Below are 21,632 nucleotides of genomic sequence, written 5' to 3'. Positions count from 1 at the left end.
CAGGAACTATTTTAAAGGTGGAGGAGATGATGATGATTACACCCATCTCAGCTTGAAGTCATTCAGGAGTGCACCTCCCACCCACCAGCAAAGTGTCTTGAGAAAAAAGCGAGGACAGAGACAGATGTGCTGGTCCCTCAGCCTTCCTCCCTGGGCTGGGCTGGGCTGAGTGCTCAGTTGTGAATGTGAGAGGAAGAAGTGACGGACAGAGGTGGCCCAGGGGTGCCAGTGACGCCTGTCCCGAGTGGGCACTGACCTCTCTGTCCCCGTTTCTGTGTCCACGCTGAGCCCAGCGCTGCAGCTGGGCACCTGCACCACAGCAGGCACCACTTTGTTCCCCCACCCCACACCGGCTCCAGGAGCTGAGGTCACGCTTTGCACTGATTTGTAGGACCAAAGTCCCAGGGTGTCCTGGTCTCTACGGATATGTGGAATGGTGTGTTTTCAATGCTGTTTCCCTCAGTTTAGGAGTCTGTGGGATACTTTGCTCTGGTTATGGGACAGAAGAGTCCCTTTTCATTTCACTCTGGCATTTATAATATAACTTGTGCAGGTATTTACACTTGCATGAACCAACAACAAAAAATGCCTTTTCTGTAGTTTGGGATGAGTGAAACATTAAAACTTGTAAAACCAACTTTTACAATCTGATTTGCTACTGGATTTCTTTCAACTGTTTTGTAACATGCCTACGCTCAACATTCTTCCTTTTTAAGCATTTCATATAAAGTTTATATGTATTTTTTCGTTTCACCAAGGACACAACTTTCCTTGGTTGCCAGACCGAGACTGCACATTTTTAAAAGGGAGAAAAACAGCTTTCTGGTGTCACCAGGTAATTTTCCGGCATGCCGCAAGAGGGCAGGTTGTGTCCTCTATGCAGCTTTCTTCAGATGGGTTTTTACAAGCAACATTTAAGACCAGTCGCAGTTTTAAAGCCCCGATTATTAAACTAAAGCCCAGCGACTGAAAGCAGTAACGCATGGATCTTTTACCATAGCATTTTTACGTGCATAATATCAATCTAATGCCTTCATTGTTTTTCTTCTTGAAAGGAAAACACCTTTCTACTCAATTTACAAGTAGGAACTGCGCAACTCTCCCTTGTTTTACCCACCCGTTCTTAGGCCAAATCATTTCTAAAAAGCTAGCTGCTATGCTATATTTTTTATATTTCTCCCCTGGCTCTCTCCTTCCTCTACCTTGCTGTTGCTGCTGCCACTTGCCCATAACCAGGACAGCTTGCAAAGCAAACACTTGGGACAGCAGTATCCAAACCTCCAAGAAGTTGAAGCTAGTTAAACACACATTGCAAGCTGACGGAAAGATCTCATTCACCCTTGGAAGGAGCAGTCTAACTTGTCTCCTATACTTTGGCATTCACATCACATGAAAGACAGAAATGTGTCAGTCTCCATCCAACAGCATCTCCCTGCATCAGTATTTAGCAGAAACTGTTGCATGTATTGCTGCAAAGTGACTGCCATCTCCTCCTTGAGAAGAGCAGGTAGAGACCTCAGACCTGGTTGCAAACTGAGACTGATCAAGGTTCAGCTGATGCCCAAGCTAGGTCTCTGGAGACCTCAGCTCATGTCCTCAGCACCAAGTAATGCTGGTCTCTAGATGGTAAAAACCCCCAAAAGGAAGCCTGAACTGGGAGCTAGGGTACTAGGCTGAGTAGCTGTACAAAAAGTGCTCCAACCATTGGCATCTTGAGCATGAGCCAGCAACGAGCACCCTGGGACTTTACAAAAGGCACCAAAACCAGCAGAAACAGAAGCAGATCATTGTTCAGCCAATGCAGCAAAGGCTATCTGAGTGCATGGTGAGCAAATCATAACTTTTCTTTGCCCCAAAAAGTCTGCATTTTAGGGGTAAGTTTTGTGAGTTATGTATATCCAAAGCCAAGTCTATATGAAGACCTAACTGAGATCTTCTTTCTAGTCCACATGGCTAGTACTGAGCAGGTCTAGAAAAAATATCAGAAATCATTAGTAACTGGATTTTTTTATTCAAGGCTACAAAATAAGAGGTTTTCTAAGACTCAGGACCTCACAAATGACAAAATCTGAACACTCCATTAATGTAATATATTAAGCACCAAAGCTGACACAGTCTGTTCAGGACTTCATTTGCTGTGTAAAAACCCTGTGTCAAGATAACATAGGAGAGACACCCAAATGTGGTCCAAATCTATGTCTAAATAAGGAAATATATATAGAATGTATAAAGGAATGTTTAAGATGAGGTCTAGGGAGTATCATAACCAAACCTGATCTCCCACCTGCAGACCTGGGTAATGTGAGCTATCTCAGTCATGTTACCTTGAGTACTGGGTCCCAGATTTTGGAAATTTAAGTCTAGATTTGTGAAACAGTGCAGCAGAGCCCAAACAGAGAAGAACAAGCACCATTTTCAACTTCTGTAACAGGTCTCTAACACAGAGGTAAAACACAAGTGTATACCCAGCTGTCAGGGACCTCCTGTTCTTAAATTTCAGGAGAATATGAGTTTGGAGGTTTACCTGCTGCTAACATCAGCTTGATTGGAAATAACATATGGAGTTGATCATGCTTCTGAAATAAACTGTAATCACAGGGTTCCTATAGTATTTTGTCAAACTGTATGAAACATTTTGAACTTTAACAAAAGACTGTGTTATTCAGAATATTTATTGATAACTGCAAAATAATGTTATTCAAATATATAAGTAGAGACAATAATTTTCAGCACATCTTAGAGCTGCTAAATGAAATCAAAAACACATTGAGGTAAAAAATTATTGTAGTTATTCAAGTTGGTTTTCTCCTATTTGGATTCTTAGCTGTTATGATCTAAATCTATAGCACACACTCCAGATAACGTTTGGTAATGAGAAAAGTCTGGCCTGCCTTGGGCCTTGCACACATGTACCCAGAGACTTCATATATTACAATTCACAAGATAACGAGAAAACCTGAATGAGAACAATGTAGTCAGCTGCCTAAGGAGTGTGATAAACTCTCAGCTAAGATCTCAGTAAGGCAATCAAGGTCACTTCCTACAAGAATAAGCAGAGACAAAATGAGGGCACTAGGCCTCTTCCATGTATTTTTTGGGGCCGAAGCTCACGTTCATCAGTGGTTCAAAACCTCTTCTCTGCCTTCGGTGCTGGAAAAGTACAAGAAGCAGAACGAGCAGGGCCAGAGCTATTAGTGCTCCTCCAATTGTGGATCCAACCACAACAGCCCACGCTTGGGATTCTTCAAGTGAGTCTGGAAATACAAAACATCTGAAGTGAGTACAGTGCATAATTTCATTTCTCAAATCACAGGGAAGAAAGGAAACATCCCACAGCCTAGCCATTATGATTACTTGTGTGGCTTAGAGAGCCACTGGCCACAGAGGAAGCTGGTAATGCACCATGTAACCAACACACATACCAGAGACAGAGACATTTCATGCCAGAGAATACAACAGCTGATTTTAAACTTTGACTTTTCAAGTGTTGAGAATGGGAAAGATTAACAGTGACAAGACAAAAATATCATTATTTTATCTAATTTGGCCAAAAATATGAACTTCTTTCTATAATGACATTTCAGCATAGCTGTTTCCAAGCTGTTTTGGTCAACAGAAAACCCTCGGATCTTCCTATAGACCACAAAGCAGCCTATTCAAATGTTTAACTGAAAACACTACTTAGTGTGGTTCTGCCAACTGGCTCCAGATTGTATCCTGTAATTTTGAACCACTTCTAAGGAACCACTTCTGTCTTCTAAGATAATGTTGCCCATTCTTATAATAACCCTGCTCCACTCAGCTGAATAACTTTATTTTGTGTTTTAATTTATGCTTTCAGAATTAAAAATTGCCTGCTGTCCTGTTCTGAAAAATGCTACATATACCAAGATGGCAGTAACTACATTAGCCTAGTCAGAAAAAAAATCTCAAAAAGATATTTAGAAGGTGCTTAGATTTATGGACTTAAAACCAGATAGTACAAGGAGATTTCACGCTGACTGTAAAAGCAACTAAAAGCTGTGTGCCCCAATCTGCTGTCTCTGTCAACAAAACAGTTGATAGCCATAATGCCCAAGTTGAGTAAAGTCCCAAAATGAGGTGTGTTCAGGTGGGAGTTGAGAAGCAGCAGAATCACAAGCTGCTTTTTTCCTTCCTTTCTGAGTCTCTCATGCCCAAGGGGCAGTGGCATTTCTAAAGCAGGAGGGAGGACATTGTCCAAAGGGAGAAAAATTGAACTCCACAAAAGAGGAAGTTTAAATTCTCAGGGGAAATTCTGAGGACAACCCAGAGAAAAGCACTGCAGAAGCAGCTAGCATGCCTCCACAAGTCAGGCCTCCCCTGAATGAATGCAGCCTGAAGACAAGGGTTTCAATCTTTTACCATCTATAGACCTTTAAACAGTCTCTACAGATTAAAACCACAGATACATGGTAAGCATTTAGAAGACATTTCTGGCCACATAGGTTAGATAAGCGCCTACTGCCTCTCAAAGGAATGCCAAGGGGGAGAAAGAAACTGCTCAGATTCAGCCTTCGATAAAGCATCTGAAGCGTGACTTTCATGCATTCCTTACACTTGTGCTTTTTACAAACATTTGTAATTCATGTTGCAGATTTTGGATTTTGAGCATAAATACTTCACTTTCTTGGGTTTTTTATCTTTATCTGATTTGTATCAAAGGTAATTTCAAATGAATAGACAAACCCTAAGGCACATCACACCTATGGGCATGGAAAATCTCTGAAATTGGGGGCTTATAACACAAAACACCCAGGTATATCTCTCCAGGGTATCCAAAGATTAATGGAGTTCATCTCTAATGAGATTCACAGTGCAATATTATTCAGGGCTCTGTGCAAAACACGTATTTTCTAATGACCAGCGTTAGCCAGATGAGCTCCTTGGAGGAGTGCCTGACCTCTGGCAGGTTAAAGGATCTTGTAACAGGCATAAACAGTGCTGGGAGCAGAAGCCAAAAGCAAAGACTTCTCATCCTCAAAGGAGCACATCATCCATGCTGGAGCAGTTTAATTTGATGCATTTTGCAGCAGAGCAAACTAAGGATGTGTACACTTGTAGTTACCACAGCTTACCTGGTGAGCTGTAATGACCTGTGCTACACTATGTGACTGCTAGTGAGCAGGTGAATAGAAACATAGAATCAATCATTTGATTGGAAAAGACCTTTAAGTTCATCGAGTCCAACAATAACCTGTCCACTGTTAAGCCATGTCTCTAAGCATGACATCTACTCATTTTTTAAATACCTCCAGGGATGGTGACTCCACCACTTCCCTGGGCAGCTGATTCCAATGCTTGATGACACTTTCAGTGAAGAAATTGTTCCTAATATCTAAGTGTTTTGCTTTATTTTCCATATGCTTGTGTCACTGAAAATGTGAGCTCTCGTTGCTTGGCCTAGAACAGCCTTCACACCTCTGAGACGTACCTGGCAGGTCAATGTCATAGGTGTAGCCGAGCTGCTCGGCGGTTTGGAAGAGCTCGGCGTTGGTCACAGGAGGGAAAAAAGGAACCATGTTATACAGTCTGTTGTGACCGATGGGAGCCAGCTCCTCAGGCCAGGCATTGTGAGGGGGGTTAAACCGCTTCATCCACTCATCAAAGATGGCATCAGTAAAGGAGTGAAGAACCTGAAAAACCAGGCACGGGCACGCACATTTATTAAGCTCTTTTTGAACTCAACAGCATATTTAAAACACTCTCACCTAAGACAGCAGCAGCTTTTGAGAGACAAGAGAGAGATCTGATTTAGGTTTGATTTACAGAATAAGAAACAAGGAAAGGTTATGAAAATGTAGTATAATGACCTCCTGTATGGGGTATTTTGCTATATATGTCCTTGTTGCTGCTTGTTTATAATAAGCTTTTTCTCCAAGTGTCTTAATACCAGCTGGCAGTGAGTGGGCAGGTCCGTCCTCTTGAGCGAGGGCCCATTGACCTCATTCAGGTGAATGTACCTCTCAAACATCTCTCTTAGCTTTGACCAGTTCTGGAAAACTGGGACATTTGATTCCTTCAAGCTCATTTTAGAGCATACCACCAGCTCCACAGCTCCAGCTACCCATGAATTTGATCAGGTCTTGCCCAGTGAGTTTATAGGTCTATAAAGCATGAATACAGGGAAGTCGTTTCAGACAACTATTACAAATGTCTTGGGTAATTCAAATTAACAACCCTGGAAAAAACCTAGAAAATATCCTACAGAAAATAATCTTACGTATAAAATTACAGTATAGTAAAATGAAGATTTCATTGTGTAAGAAAGGAATTCATGTAGGAATTTAGGAATTATTAAGGAAATAAGATGGAGAGCCACTACATAAGCATTTGGGCTAATTTCTCCAACAAAAAATTGCAAACAAAATAAAGGTAAGAAAGAAATTAATTATATTAGAATTTCTCTATATAATCTCTGTGGATTAATTAATTCATTAGGAGGGGAAAATGTATAAGCAGAGTCATGTGGCTTTTTATTTGCACCTTGCTGTTTGTGCTGCTCATTCCAGTGCAGCACCGTACCAATGTACCAGTGAAATCACTTTACTTCTTTCCCAAGAAATACTTTCTTTCCCAAGAGACCCTGAAATGGGATGTGCTTCCTTTTAGCCTGTAAATTTTGAAACAAAGAAACAAACTACATAGTCTACCTCTCTAAAATAACTAGCTCCACTTTCTGTTTATTTTTCTGCTGTAAAATTGTCTAGTGTAAACCATTAAATTTAGATACCACCTAATTAAACTTTTCAGGGCAACATGACTTGGAATAACAGCTCTTGTCTCTAGAAACTTGTTTCATATTTCACACATCACCCTCTTTATTTGACATTATGCAGGAATGGCAGTGTTCAAGAAAAGAGAAAAGAAATTATTTTCTATTTAAGGGACTTATTTTTAGGTAATTCACTTTATTTCTGTTCTGCAAACAGCTGAGCAGAAAGGTGAGACAGCTGCCTTTGAGCCACAGCCACTGCCACTCATGCTGGAGGGGAAAACACCTACCACAAAGATGGGATCGTTGGCAGCTGCATGAGGGAAAACGCTGGTCCCGTTCAGGAACGAGTGAGCCAAATTATGAAGGTTCACCATTGGCGAGTTGAGGGCTTCACCTGGTTTATCAAAGCCCTCCAACGCATTCCTATGGATGGGTAAAAGCAGCATCAAGTAATCATATTTTGCTGACAAATGCGCACTTAAAGAAAACCCATGACCCAGCCAGCTCTCAAGAGCCAAAGGACAAACCTGAAACTGAAACTGGAATTGCGGAAAAAGGGGGGGCTGTCGAACTCCTGCATGGAAAGGCACCTCCTGACGTCCTCCACCGTGGGCAGCTGCTCGCTGGATTCCCCAGGCGGCCTTCGCCGCAGCGGCCCCTCATCACTCCCATTGCACAGCGTGACCAGGCGGTTGTAGTCATCCAAGCTGAGCATCAAACACAAAGAGGCACAAGTCAGAAGAAGGTGATGATGCCTGGCTTTTTGGCTTTTTCTCCCGCAGCATAAAACAGGCCTTGGATGCACATGTGGGGGAGCGGGGGTAGGGACTGACACCTCCTGAGGCGTCTCCATTCACTTCCCACAGCCTGGAAGCTGAAGTTATCTCAGGGCTCCCACTGTGCCATGGCTTTTCTTGGCTCTGCGGCTGCTATGGACCATCAGTCATTTGGATCAAGACTTGCTGGGCTCCTCCTCCACAGAGAGAGGATGCTTTAGAAAAGGGTCTTCACACCTATGCCCCGCCCGAGGGCTTTGGAAGAAGAGTTTTTGCCAGACAATCTAAAAGAGTATTTTGAACTTAAAAACCTTCAGGCCTGGGTAAGGACTAGTTTTTTAACTCTTAACAAAAAGAAGAATAAACAAGGAAGTCCCACTGTGGGATAGGCTAAGAAAGTGCAAGGAATGACAGAAAACAGAATTTCACTTTCCACCCCTCAGCTACTTTAGGAGAAAAGCAACTGCAATGTATCTTCTTTTTCAGGCCCTGGAGTACATCCTGATGCTGCAGGGGTTGCCCACTGCCTAATGGGGAGCAAGTAGTATCAGAGAGAGGAAGAAAGGAGGAGGAGAAAAACTGTGTAGAACTTGTGAAAGAAAGTCTATGCTATTCAGTATTAAATGAGACAGCATTTTCAGAAACTCCTGAAATAAACAAAAGCCCTCTTTTGTTTAACCTTGGCAAGGCAAAAGTTTACTCACTTCAGTTTTCAAGAAAAACACAAAACCCCATTTATCTTAGAGAAAAAGTAGGGGCAAGATTTAAAGTCAACTGGTGCCTAAAAGCTAGAATTTCAAGTAGTTCTTTAGATACCCAGAGAAAGAGACTCTTCTGAAAAGCCCTGAGCTCTCATTACTGCGGTCTGACTGACTGCACGCTGCCCAGGAGCTGAAGAACAATTTATGAGTGTTGTAACCAGCAGCATCTTATGTAGTAGCACCCCAATCCTGCACGTCAAAGCCCTGCCCTCACCCAAATCACTATATGCCTACAGAGAGCTGGCAGCAAGCTCCTGGCTGTCTCTGTGTTGCTTTCCATGTGAAATCTCAGCCACTTCAAAGCCAATCCCCAAACTGCACTAAACATATCAGGGTTAAGATCTCATCCGACACAAGGGAACAGATTTTTCAGCCTCTCTAGCTTCCTATACCTAAACAGTTTTCTGCTTCTGCTGCCAAAGTCAGTCAGGTATTTGTTACAGAAAACTGACACACAGGCATTTCTTCTATAGGGAGATACTTGCCAATGTGCAAACTCTTCAAACTTTTGGCAGGCTCACATTGACTGAATCAACTAAAATCCTGTACCAAAAGAATAATCTTTAAAAAAACTACTTCCATAATACCAGGAGGGGAAGTTTACACAGCACCATCTACGCACAAACCAATGGTGATTCCCAGTTTTAAAAAGACATTTTGTCTCTTTTCCTGCCAGTTGCTTGCACTGAGAGAGCAGCCCGTGCTCTCAGTACTCAGTGAAAGCAAGGTTTGGATAGCATGCAAGCTTGACCTAGATATTCTCATACCTGTTACAAACTATTTGCCACCGGGAGAACCTGGAACTTGGGCTGATCAGCCCCAGCTCATCCGGCTGTGATGCTCCAAAGAGCTGGTCCGTGCAGACATCACACTCATTCCTACCCGTGGCGAAGTTCCAGTAGGGCAGCGCGAAGGAGTCATTGCCCATCAGTCGCTGCAATGGGCAGAAATGCGTTAGCAGGGAATCACCTTCAAAGGCAAGAGAAAGAAAGGGACTTCTGCAAGCTGTTTTGCTGAGTATTTTGCTTTTCACTCTGCATTTCAACTAGATGAACTTCACAATGCTGCTCCTACTCCTTTCAAATACACAGGGTGCCAAGTCAGTTCTAGCAAAGACATTGTCACAAGTTACTCTACTGTTGGCCTTCTCTTGGCTGTGTTAGGCTTTCTTTCTCAGAGACCAGGCAGGAGAGCAAGAGTAGAGATTAATCAAGCCTTCAGGAACTAAGAGGCTTTCTGAGTGATGTAAGTGTGTAATGGGTAAAATTGTGCATGTGGTGTGCTTTCGTTCCAGAAAGGCTAGCCCTGGGGAAAAAAATCTGAACTTGTATTAATAAAGGAATACAGTGCATTTGCTTGTGCTTGCTTGTTAGGTACAATTTCATGCAAGCAAGATCCTGCAGCTATTTTGATACCAACCATTTTCATTAGAGATCTGCAAGGCTGAAATACAGTAGCGTTGTCAATGTAGAAGCAATGCAAATGGAAATGAGTCAGTGCTTCAGCAAATGCCAAGCATGTTAACATATATTTCTTTAAAACATGTATTGTTAAATATATGCATGTATTAAATGTGTAGCATGCCATGTTTAAAGGGGGTAATATTTAGAGCTGCTTTCATTAGGAGGGTATCTTCAACATTAGCAGACAGTATTTGTTACCAAGTTTTACATGTAGGTGTTGCTTTGATTTTATGGATAAACACTGTTAACTCACATCTTCTGTCCTCTGTTGTGGAGATAAAGAAAAAATTCTCCATAATAACCTTCACATCACTTGTTCACAGCGAGAAACTGTTCAGTCCTCAGTATCTTGAAAGAACTAATTTTACTTTAAACAAGAAAGGATCAATGAGCAAACACTCCTGGGAGTTGGGACAAGAATCTGTCCTAGGAAATAGCTTACCCTTGGCTGGCTCAACAAAGTCAGATAGCAAAAGAGAGAAGCAGCATGAGGAAAGGGAGAGGCAGTTCAGCTAACCTGTAGGTCTCTCTCCAGCAGCAGCAAATGGTACCTGTGCCAAGTAACAAAGGCAGGTCCTTGATGGGAGAAATCAATACCTGTGAATGGGCGGCCGGGTCCTACAAAGGGAAGATAAAATAAGCACTTAGGCAACAAATGAGGTTCAAGAGAAAGAGAGCACTTTCTTCTATTGCCTGGAGTGAAGTTAAAAACCTCAGCTCTGCACTTTTAGAAAGAGCGCATACATCAGAAGCTACAACACTTACACGGGACAAGTGAAACAAACTCCTCTGTGGATTTTTGCTTCAGTGCTTCTCAAAACTTCACATTCCCCAAGAAGTTGGATATTGTGAAGATTTCTTATTATTTTAGTGGATTTGGGTTTTAAGAAGCAGTCTTACTGTCTGAAACCTTAGCTCCTTGCAAATAAGTACATCTCATTCTCTTGCTCAGCAGCAGGATTTACATCTTGTATCTATCGAGAGAATCTCAGCTTTTTCCATAACATGCCAACAGTAATTCAACATGTCCTCTGCCAATTTTCTTCAAATTGTGCTTGTTATTTCTTGGATTGCGCTCTTGTTATTACACATGAGAACTAAGATACTCAAAGGCCAGGGGCTTCAAACCACATATGGATTTGTTTATCACTGAAGCAAGTACAAATTTGTTTATCACTGTAGCAGCACTGGAATTTGCCTCTTTCACTTTCCACATAACCATTCTGTCCCTTGAAAGACCTTTGCTCTTGCCAGGCCAGAGACTGCTTCCTTCAGCCCTGCAAAATGGAAGAGTGTCAGAAGGGGACACTGGAGAAAACTCACTGCAAGGTAGCAGATATCCTCTAGCAAGGAGGTAGCTATGGGCTGTCCAGCTTGCACATAGGACTGCCAGGTAGAAAAGCTGTACTGCTGCCTTCTCCTGTGAGAACTGCACTTTGTGAAGTGGGGCTGGCATAGGTACTTCTGTCTAGAAGAGAAAGGAAGTCTAGGAATTCTGATCTGGGACAAAGTACGGAGTTACATACCCAGACCTCTAACCTGATTTGTTTTTAAAAGCTGACTGTGGTTACTTAGGTCAATCCTGTCCTTAGTGATTTGCTGAAGGCCATAGAAACCATAGCACTTCAGTTCCAAATGTCCCTACATGGTCTCTACCTTCATAGCTGCAGAATCCCTTTCCCACTGCTGCACCTACCTTGTCCTGTGGGCTAGGAACATCTCTTTGAAATGAATCACTGTGGTTGACCCAAGAATGGAGCCCGTGAAATGTCCCCCCTGTCAGGTGGAAGAGGCACTAGGTATGGCTTCTGTGCTCCAGTCGCCACAGGTTGCAGGTTGCAGGGACCTGATTACAACAGGTCTGAAGCACACCTCCCTCAGCTGTGGGTGGCAGCCAGCTTCTCACCATCATTTCACTCCACAGATCGGCTTCTACTGGGACTCACTGCTTGATGAAGCAGCACAGCTGCATTAAGCATACTTACCTTTGTCCAACAACGATACTTTTCACCCTTTCGTTTAAGAAATAAAGGATAAGAAAAGCACTAACCTAATAGTGTGTCTCTGACTGAGTAGTAATGAAGCCAAACAAAGTAGTTATAAATACTACAGTTGGCAATTTGAGGTTCATCTCCGGTAGGGCCAAGCAGACTTAGCCAGTGCTGAGTTGCAATCACATAGTCTGGGTGAATGGTTGTCTTTGCACGGTCTAGAGCCTCGAAGAACTGCTCTCTCTCCTCTGCTGTCAGCGAGTGGACATCCTTCCTGACAACTGGTGGCTTCCTCATGTTGCAGTCGGGGCCAGTCCAGCCAAACTTGCAGTCACCACAGTTATAGCCAGCAAAGTTTCCTGAATCAAGAGGAAAAGAGCAGTCATGACATTATGAATCAGTGAAAACTAACAGTGAACTGAAGAAGAATGAAGAATTAGCGCTGGTTTTCCTCAGAGATGCTAGTTCCTGGAAGGGACAGCAGCTGAGCAGACTGGCAGCTTTGCCAATTGCCCAACCAGCAGGATGGCTCGCTTCCCAGAGCCGTGGCAGGGCCAAGAATCAGTCAGCTAGCTGGGGAGGTGGAGTGCTGGGTGATGGGCTTGATGCCTCAGAGCTCTGCACAGCCCTCAGGCACCTGAAGAGTCTCACCCAACAGAGGGCTGAGCACTTCAGGTTAAGCATGTGATGAAGTGCTTTGCTCAATTGGCTCTCAAGTACTTCCATACTTCCAGGATCAAACCCAAAAAAAAAGGATCCACTGTTAGAAAAGCACAGAAAAAAATCCCCAAGCCAAACAGTTCTCTTAAGGACAAATCTCAGGAAAAAACTAACATCTGTTAACAGTGTGTAAGGGACTCAAAACAATCCATGACAAACACCAGGGGTGCTGCAGGTCACGCTTTAAGCATTATTAAATGGTGCTGCAATAAGAGCCTGAGAAACACTGCGGTACCATCATTCCCTGCTGGCATCATTCCTAGGGTAAATAATTGGGTCCGCTCTAGGCTGTTAGCTCTAATGTGGTGGAAGAGCCCAGGAAAGCAGAGTTTGCTTCCAGCATGGCCTCTCACCCAGAGTGGCAGACTGCCAGTAGGAGCAGAAAGGCCTCGCTGCAGCTCACTTCGCCTTTGCCAGGGGACACAGGGAAGGACCAAGCCTGCAGCAAACATCAGCCTCCTGCCCCACACAGGCAGGACGCAGGCCTAGCAGCCATGTAGGACAGTGGGCATTGCTGTCAGGGGAAGGAGGGAGCAGAGGGACAACCAGGGTTCCTCTGGGGTTTTCCCTCAGTTCCCCAAAATCTGTGTCTTCCAAAATGCCACAAAATCTCACTGCTTCCACACATACTGGTTCTGCAAGACCCAGGACAGGCTTCGGGCTAACATGGACATGAGGAAGTGGCTGCCCCTGGATGGGCAGACATCCCTAGGCTCTAGGATTGAAACTATTAGCAGAACAACAGTTAACACTAAAGCAAGATTTCAGATTGTCAGAGGCTACAGGGCTTATTACAAATTTCAAAGATCCCCAAGGTTACAAGGGTTGTTATCAAGAAGGCTGTGTAGCTTATAGCTAGCTCCAGAATAAAGGCTGCTGAACTCCAAATATTTGTGACGGACCTACCAAGAGGACATGAGGACTCTTAACTGTAGGTTTGGAGAGTTTATGGCTACTTTGGAGACTCTAAGATCTATAAGTTTACATGCTATCATGAAGCCTAGGGCCAGTGCAAAGGTTAGGGAGCACAAGGGTGAAGACTTCAACTAGATTGTGTCATACCATTAGGACAGTTTCCAGGTGTATGTCTTTCATCCTGATGCAGATAGGAGCAGCTGGGCTCAGCTGCCATGTTCCAGCTAGGACAGAAGGCACCCAAAGCCACAGGTCTGCATTGGTTTAGGTGGATGAAGACTTATGCCAGAAAAAGCAAGTAGTTCTCAGTTTTGTGAAAGAAATAAGATTGCACAGATGTGTTATTATGATGAGGACAGAGAGGACAGGGAAGAAACATGGAAGGTTTATCTTATCATGATATCCTGACAGTTCCATCAGAAAAGCATGATTGCTACTGTGAATTTGGTGTACTCCACTACCTGTATACTTGTTTATTCTTGACAACTCAGCCTAGCTATTAGGGCTCATCACATATGCTACCCTGTACTGACCAGATTACAAATATCAGGAATATCTTGCAACATTGCCTAATTACACCACATATATCACACAGGTTTCAGTACATGGACCATGAACTTCTGGAAAGCAGCTGTTAGCCCATCACGCCCAAAAGTACTCTTCAATCCTTTTCAAGAGAAGAGGGACAAAGGAGGAATTAACCATGAAGAGATGTGTCGATAACCTTTTTTGAGATTGGTGGTCATCCTTTTGCAAAAAATTTGCAAAAGCCTGAAACAATGAGTAATCTTCATGGGAAAAAGCTTTTTTCCATCTGTGTGGCATCTGGAGCCAGATGAACCAATGGCTCCTCACTTGTTCCTCTTGGGCAAGTGTTAACTATATTCAACCGGTGCACCTAATCTGTGAAGTAATCCAAGAGGCCCATTCTTACCACCATTTCACCAGACATTTTTAATGGGACATGAACTTTTACTGAGTGAAAAGAGGGTTTGCAGTGAAGAGGAGACTGGCAAACAGAAGGAGCCAGTCTCCAGGGAAAGTGGTATTTCACACTGCAGTATTTCTGTTGGTTGTGTCGGACATTTTTGTAACATTCTCAGGTCTGTTTGTCAATCTTCTCTTGTCAGAAATGCACACAACATCACTTCATGAAATCAGAAGTTGCTTTTTGTCATTTTCTTTTGCATCTCCGTGCATCACAGGACTGTCACTATGCAGTAGCTGAAATGGTGAGGAGCTGATGAAGATCTGTGGGATTTGTCAGATTGCAAACAGGAATGAGTGCAGTGCTCAGACCCAGGTTTTTTATGTTTCACCCAAGCCACTTTTTCAGCATTTGTTTCTAAAGCACTCTACCAGGCCACTGGTCTGGAAATGATGCATTGCTGTTTTCAGAAGGCCCATTTACTGTCTCGTGGACTTCCCACATGATAGCACTGTGAAATGTATGTCCCACTCTCTTACAACTTAACTTCTATGTCCGCTATGCTGGTGATGGTGGACTTCAATGGTACAGCTCTAGGAGAGCAGGAAAAGTAATTTTATCAGGATATAGCACACAGCAGACATTTTCAGTAAGACAGAGAGACCTTATTCAAGATCCTTTTGAACACAGGGACCATAGAAACATACAAGGATTGATGCCTTAGCATTTTTTTGCCTTCAGTGACTAACACAAAGCAACTCAGTTTTACTACCTCTCTGAGGCTATGTGAGGGACAGCTGAGATTATTGTGGTTTCTAGAGAATATAGTGTGGAAGGTAGTTCTGGCACACAGATGGGAGATCATGTCATGGATGGGGTCCAGATGCTCCCTGCTTGTTTCACTGTTTTCAGGAATGATCATTGCACTGCTGCTGGGCAAAAAAAAAAAAAAATTTGGGGTGTCTTCCCCACTAACCCTCTAGAGAGGGGATTACATGCCTCAGGAGCTGTCTTCTGTGCCTAATCTCACCATCATTATTGATGCTCTCTCTCAGTCAAGCTGGGTGAATCTGGTTATTTCTGTGGGCACTTTGACCATGCTACTTTTCCCATAGAGGCAATCCATGGGCATGACTCTGAGAAAATGACACATCTTACGACATGACATTTGTATGCGTTCATACACATCACTGCTCTATGCCAACACCAGTTGTCACATACCACTGCAGTTCCTTCTCAAGCCCAGCAATTGCCTGAGCATACAGACAGGGATTTTTCTACCTCTGAACAGTCATAACATGCAGTTGGCCTTCAGACACTGAGCACAACACAAATTAGGAACTCTGTCAGCTCAGTGTCTTTTCTTCAGTCAAAAGGAACCCATCCGACACTCACCATCTTCTGCCTTGTTTTACAATGCCAAGATGAAATCTGAGTAGCTGCCATGCCTCTTCCTTCCACAGAGACCAGCTTAATACACATCATTTATTGGATGGGGAGAAAAGACTCCTTTCCAGACTTCTTTAGCCATTGCATTAAAACAAGAGTTGCATTAGATTTGAAACACCAGCATAGTGCAGTACCCCAAGGGTAGGATCACGATTGCTACAACATGAGATAAATTATTAGCTCTTTTGCCTCTTCTAGTTCTTCATCTGGACATCTTGTTAGGCTGTAGGATGTGGAAGATCTGTACCTGGCACAGGCTCTAACAGGGTTATCAAGGTATGCTTGTTATTTAGTAGTATTCTAAAGTCACATTGCCCTACAATTAGTAAATGAAATGTATTTTTTAACCACTTCAAAAGCTCATGTTTACTTAATGGGAGGGCCATCATATCAGCTACATGGCTTAACTGGCAATTTGCTTACAGCTAAAGAATAGATTTTAAACCTTCTGTCTCCAACTTGATTATATATTGCACACGAATGTGAAAAGATTTTTTTTTTCTCAAACAGCTTCTAGGGAAACAAATAGAGTAATGTTCAGCACATGTCCATATGTCAATGTTAGGAAGTGGCAGGAAAAAAATGAATTATAATTATGTTTAACTCCTCAGTTAACTCAAACTACGTCACTGTTTAATCACTGTCACAATCTGTACTAGCAACCACATGACTGACCGCAGTGTTTTTTTTTCACAATAGTCTTCTGTACTGAGTTTTCAAAATGGTATGCCAGATCTGTATCCCATTAGTACAATTTTATCCTTTAGAACTCAGAATAGGATTTAGTTTATAAATCTTCTAAAACATTATTATTCTAAACAAAATTTAACTATCCCACTGAAATACTATTTTGTTGTGTAATTAGCTACAAATGTCAATTTTCAGGGTTAGATCAGCACATCCAACATTTTGTCTGATTCAACGCATACACCTTATTGAAATACAAATTACCGTATTCCCCTTCACATAGTACTGGACGCTGCCAGGAACTGTCCTTAGGTCATTTCAGTTTAAGAATTTATATAAATTGAATTAATATTAGATGCACCCAAACCAATTGCAGAACACATACAATGGATTCAAAACTGAAATTAGACAGGAACAAAAAACCTCTTCGCTACCTCCCAGCTACATTCACATCATAATCACATTTCTTTTCTAGAGATGGTAGTTTTGCTGCCACCAACACATTGAGTGAAACGTGCAGCAAGCAGCACCCTGACAACAGACTTATGATCGTCTTTTTGATCGTCATTCTTTGTACAAAAAGTGGGAAGTAAAGCCAGATCTTTCTGAGGGTTTTTGGTTTTGTCTTGGTTTTGTCAGGTTGTTTTTTTCCCCAGAAATGTTCAGCACCCAGACCTGGATGGATTTGATTTTAACACATTTTTACGTCAGTGAACAGCTACAACAGACAGCCAAATGTTCAGAGTTCCTTTTATCCTTAGCTATTAAGTTTTTAGCAGAAAGCTCAAATGGATTAATTTATTGTGAGAACTCCAGAATGCCCCTTTGGAATATCCTGGCCCCTCTTCCTCACAGCTCCTCCAGGTTTCCTACTGTACAGCCATCAGTTATGTGACACATTTAAATGGCATGTCTAATCTAATATAATCAGCTACATGACAGTTAGGGTTCCCATAGCTATCGTTTATGCCATATCTAAACTATAAATTACACACTGCCAAGATGGCACTGGAAGACGAATGTTTATATTATTGAAATGCTAGAAAGAGCCTTGGCGCAGGTTGAAGTATTCATAAGCCAGGAACAATTTCAAATAGGCAGTTTGCACATAACATTCATTTGGAAAACAAGATATGGTAATAGTAGAGATGTGCGCTCTTCCATGTCCCTTTGAATGAGTGTATTTCATTTACTACCATAGGTACCATAGCCCTAGATCCTTAATAAGGACCACACATCACACCACTTAAAACCCTGGTGTGCAGACAGCCAACCAGTGTATAAAACGGAGTAAAAAAAAACAAACCACAAAACTAATGGAAACAGACACATTATCACCAGCATTGTGAAAACATAAAATCTAATTCAAATTCCATGCAGCTGTGAACTTCTTAGCATTCCCCTAGAAATGCCTTTGAGTTCAGCATCGAGCTGACCACAGCAGAGTAGAGCCCAGGAAACCTTTCTGAAAACCATCATTAAGGATGCCTGTCACCTTAATATTTTATCACTGGTATATTTAGATACAGAGACTGCAAAGAGAAAGAGGACTACAAGTGTAATAAAAACAACAGAGTAGAAATGCAGAGAAACCATATTTAAAGAGCTGAGGAGAATGAACAGCTCAGCAGAAGGAAGGTTGAATGAAACAACACTGCATTCTGGTCATGTAAATTGGGACCCAACCCTGCAAATATCAAATATTAGTACTTACCTCTACTTGGACAAGCAAAAATATGTCTACCTATGCAAACCATGTCTTGTCTACACTGCTCTGCCATTTACTCCCAAGTTTTGATGCCCTAATTACTCACTGTGTAAATACTGGTGTATGCCCATGTGCTTCAGTGCTCTTCTGATTTAGGATCTGTGCCTGTATGTGATACCTGACTTTAGTTTTGGAGGTATATAAGGACCTTTAAAATTAGAAAAACACCCTCCATCCATTCTTTTTTGTAAAGCATCTGGAAATGTGCTTCCACACAAGCATTTGAAATCTAGTCAAAGGAAGAGATAAAAACCGATTTATATTCTAAATTCTGTTGTTATTTTGAGGAGCTTCAGTAATGTGATCTATCCATTTAAGTCATCTCCCACTACCTCTCTGATTTCAGTTGATAGCAGCGTTGGAAAACTTGACCTCGTGGGCTCAAATTTTCTGCAGTGCTTCCTTCTCAGATTGATCTGAGCTTTTTTGACAGCGTGAGTCAAGGTATATTTTAGACAAAACAGTTCAACTAGTTCTAAAGATCAGGTTGAAGGAAAGCAGGCTATTCTTCCCATGATAGAAAATTCAAACAACTTTATGTTCCCAACAAGAAATCCCAGGCTGCATTTGAAACCTGCTCAGAAGGTGACTTCAGTGCCTGAGACATGTCTTTTGCTGGTACCATCTCCTGCCAACCTGGTTCCTGCTCTTTTTAACCTTCCTTCAACCAGGGCTGCTGCTGAAAAAGGGTCCTGTTACCCTACCCTGCCCTGACCTTCTCATCTTCTTATTACCTTCCTCCTGTCAGTACTAGTGAAATGGTCTTATTAAAACATGATCCTTTTGGCCAGGTTAGCCTTCAAGCACATCAGCTCCCTGATCTCTTTTGCCTTCAGCAACATGGAAGTGAATATGGAAGCCAATGTAAAGTCATGAGTGGGAGGTAGTGATGGAGATGGTGAGGAAAAGGAAAAGATTGCCTCTTTCGTGGCTGTACAGACCCATTTTGGATCAAAGTGAGTTGTAGGCTTAGTTAATGAGCCTAGAAAAGACTGCAGCCAGACATCCACCTGTTTGCAGTGCACAGGGCTATATCATGCTGCAAAGTACTCTTCCAAGAGGAATAAATCTCTGATCAATGGAAACTGATCCAGGTTCACTGCACCACAACTACCAGTGACAAAGGTTTGAGCGCAGCACTGAAATGTCCAAAATCCTGTGGAGAAAGGTGACAGGTGGCTACAGCGACAGCTCTAGGGGGAGAGAGAGGAAAACCCAAAAGACTGCATGACAGATAGCGCTTTTTGGACTCGGTTGCTCTGAAAACCAGTACTGCTCCATTCCTATCCTAGGGACCACCACAGCCTGGCTGTAAACATGGTAGCATTTTTAAGAAATATTTAGAAGCCTTCTTGATGCTTTAGACCACCAGAGAGGCTTCTGGTCTTCAGAGCAAGGTTATCAGATCCATCCAACTCCATCCCTTCACCCCAGTACCCCTCTCACCTGTGCACCGACAGCTCTGGTTGAAGAACTTGTGCGGCCACCGTTCGCGGTCATCCACATTGCGAAGGGTGTAGGGGCCACTCCAGGGCTGAGTGTCCACCTGCACCCCCTGACACTGCCCCCTGCCTTGCAGGGACCCACAGATGTTGCCTGGCTCCATCCCCAAGGCCGGGCAGCAGCGCTTCAAGCGAAGGGCATCCACCGTCATGCAGGCACGGGGGAACTGGGCCTGCACCTGAGGGGGACAGCAGCAGCTCAGGTAGCCCAGCCCAGCCCAAAAGAGCCACTTCAGGGCACCCATTATGGCTGAGTGCAGGCTCTGCCTCTCTGCTGGGCCTGAGCGAGCAGAGCAGGGAGAACTCTGCTGTGGGACAACCTGGCCTCGCGGCAGCTCCATGACCCAGCCAAGAGGGATAATCCCTCTCACTGCTGAGGATGCTGGTGTCGGGTGTTTGTTTAATCCTGGTCTCTAATTGCCTTGAATGCGGTTCAAAACACAGGGTTTTTGGCTCTGTGGTGCCTGCCCAACAGCCACAGCTTTTAGCAGGGTTTATATAGAGGCTGGGAGAAGCCGTCATTAGAGGGATTAGCATAGTGCAAATCCTCGTGTTTTGCACATGATATCAAGGGCAGAAAAGACACCAGCGTGAGAGCAAGTTCTGCGGGCTCTGGCAGCTTGTCAGGGAAGTGAATGCCTCGGATTTATTTCTCCAGGCCTTTCCTGTGCTTTGAGAAATTGACGGTCTCGTTTTAGCTGAGGTGGCTGAAGAAACAGACTTACTTTTTTAATCAAAACCCTGTAAACAGATGATAAATAGAAGAGGAAACCTCTTCTCTTTTCAGTTCATTCACTGCAAGATAATACTTTCCGCTAAAGCAGTAGCAGTAGAAAATGAACTGGAAGCACAGAGGATATAGGTGCATCGTCAATGAAAATTAATAAACCTGCTAATAACAGCTTGTGATGAAGACTCTACCTGCTGACTGCAGAGCTCCAGCACTTGTAATCTAAATATCTGAGTGGCAAGCAGAAAAGGGTTCCCTTCTTAATAGTCTTTTCGCACGCAAAATAAATTATTTGTTATTAAAAGGTGAGTGGTCCTTGTCTGCTTTCTAATCCTTTCCCCATCATTACACCAGAGGTTGTTTTGGGGCTGATTTGGCTTCTACACTTTCAGAACTGTCACAGCTGAGCATTTATGGCACACCTGGCAGGAGACAGTCTGTAAGATCAATACCCACATGAGACATGCAGACAAGTGGTTTTGTTCAGGACATCAACAAAAACTACTTTAAAAAGCTGCTAGCACACAGCAGTTCTTGCCTACAGTGCAACTCCTTTGTGCTAGAGGAATAAAATGAATAAATCAAAATGAAGTAGTGATAAGTCATGAGAGGAGTCTGAAGCAATAGCTATTAGTTCAGCTCCTCTATACTGAGTAAAAACTGGCAACTCTTTCTGCTTCACTGAAAGCTTTTTCTACCTCCTTCTCCACACTGAAATGGTTTAGACGTATTTGTAAGTATGTATAATGAAAACAGCTGTGGTTGTGTCTGTACTATTCAGTATTTCCATGGATGTTCAACCACACATCTTAATTCTCCAAGAAGTCTATTATCTATGCAGAAAAAGCGTATTGCCATCATGCAGCTAAGGAGTTCATCCACGCTGCAGACGCTGTCATCAGCACTTTCAGGTTCTCCAATCTTTATATAAAAAATACATCACTTGCCAAACAAACTAAAATATTATTTTACTTCATTCTTGGAAGTACAAAGCCAATTAGCAATACCACACAGTGTGAAATGGGTTTCAAATAATCTCCTTTAGGATACAATTTACCTGGAACTGGCTTTTGTCTGCTGATCTTGACACAACATATGGAAAAAGACAGGAAGTGAGACTAGTTGCTGGCAAAATATGTTGAAGACTCTCAGGAGTTATAAATGGAGGTAGTAACTCAAAAACCACTCTGAACAATGCATCTCCCT

At 42.8% G+C, this 21,632-nt stretch overlaps 1 protein-coding gene across 1 annotated transcript; it reads right to left on the bottom strand.

Annotated features, from left to right (window-relative positions):
* Positions 1-3,072: 3,072 nt before the first annotated feature.
* DCT (dopachrome tautomerase) lies at positions 3,073-19,941 on the bottom strand. The gene is made up of 8 exons (XM_010187840.1): positions 19,641-19,941; positions 11,787-12,086; positions 10,254-10,354; positions 9,041-9,207; positions 7,264-7,443; positions 7,024-7,159; positions 5,453-5,654; positions 3,073-3,254 (listed from the first exon to the last, which is right to left on the bottom strand). The coding sequence occupies exons 1-8, from the start codon at positions 19,939-19,941 to the stop codon at positions 3,073-3,075; spliced, it is 1,569 nt and encodes a 522-aa protein (XP_010186142.1).
* Between the last annotated feature and the right edge of the window lie 1,691 nt (positions 19,942-21,632).

The sequence above is a fragment of the Mesitornis unicolor genome, unplaced genomic scaffold, assembly GCF_000695765.1.
Source record: "Mesitornis unicolor isolate BGI_N332 unplaced genomic scaffold, ASM69576v1 scaffold18467, whole genome shotgun sequence".
NCBI lineage: Eukaryota > Metazoa > Chordata > Aves > Mesitornithiformes > Mesitornithidae > Mesitornis > Mesitornis unicolor.
Note: the sequence above shows the minus strand (reverse complement) of the source record. Positions and strands in the feature narration are given on the sequence as shown.

Excerpts from the sequence above, each read along its gene's own strand:
- DCT (XM_010187840.1), bottom strand. The coding sequence starts at position 19,941 with ATGGGTGCCCTGAAGTGGCTCTTTTGGGCTGGGCTGGGCTACCTGAGC. Across the intron at positions 7,444-9,040 it reads TGGCAAATAGTTTGTAACAG|CTTGGATGACTACAACCGCC; the intron begins GTATGAGAATAT and ends TTTGATGCTCAG. Across the intron at positions 3,255-5,452 it reads CTATGACATTGACCTGCCAG|ACTCACTTGAAGAATCCCAA; the intron begins GTACGTCTCAGA and ends TTGTATTTCCAG.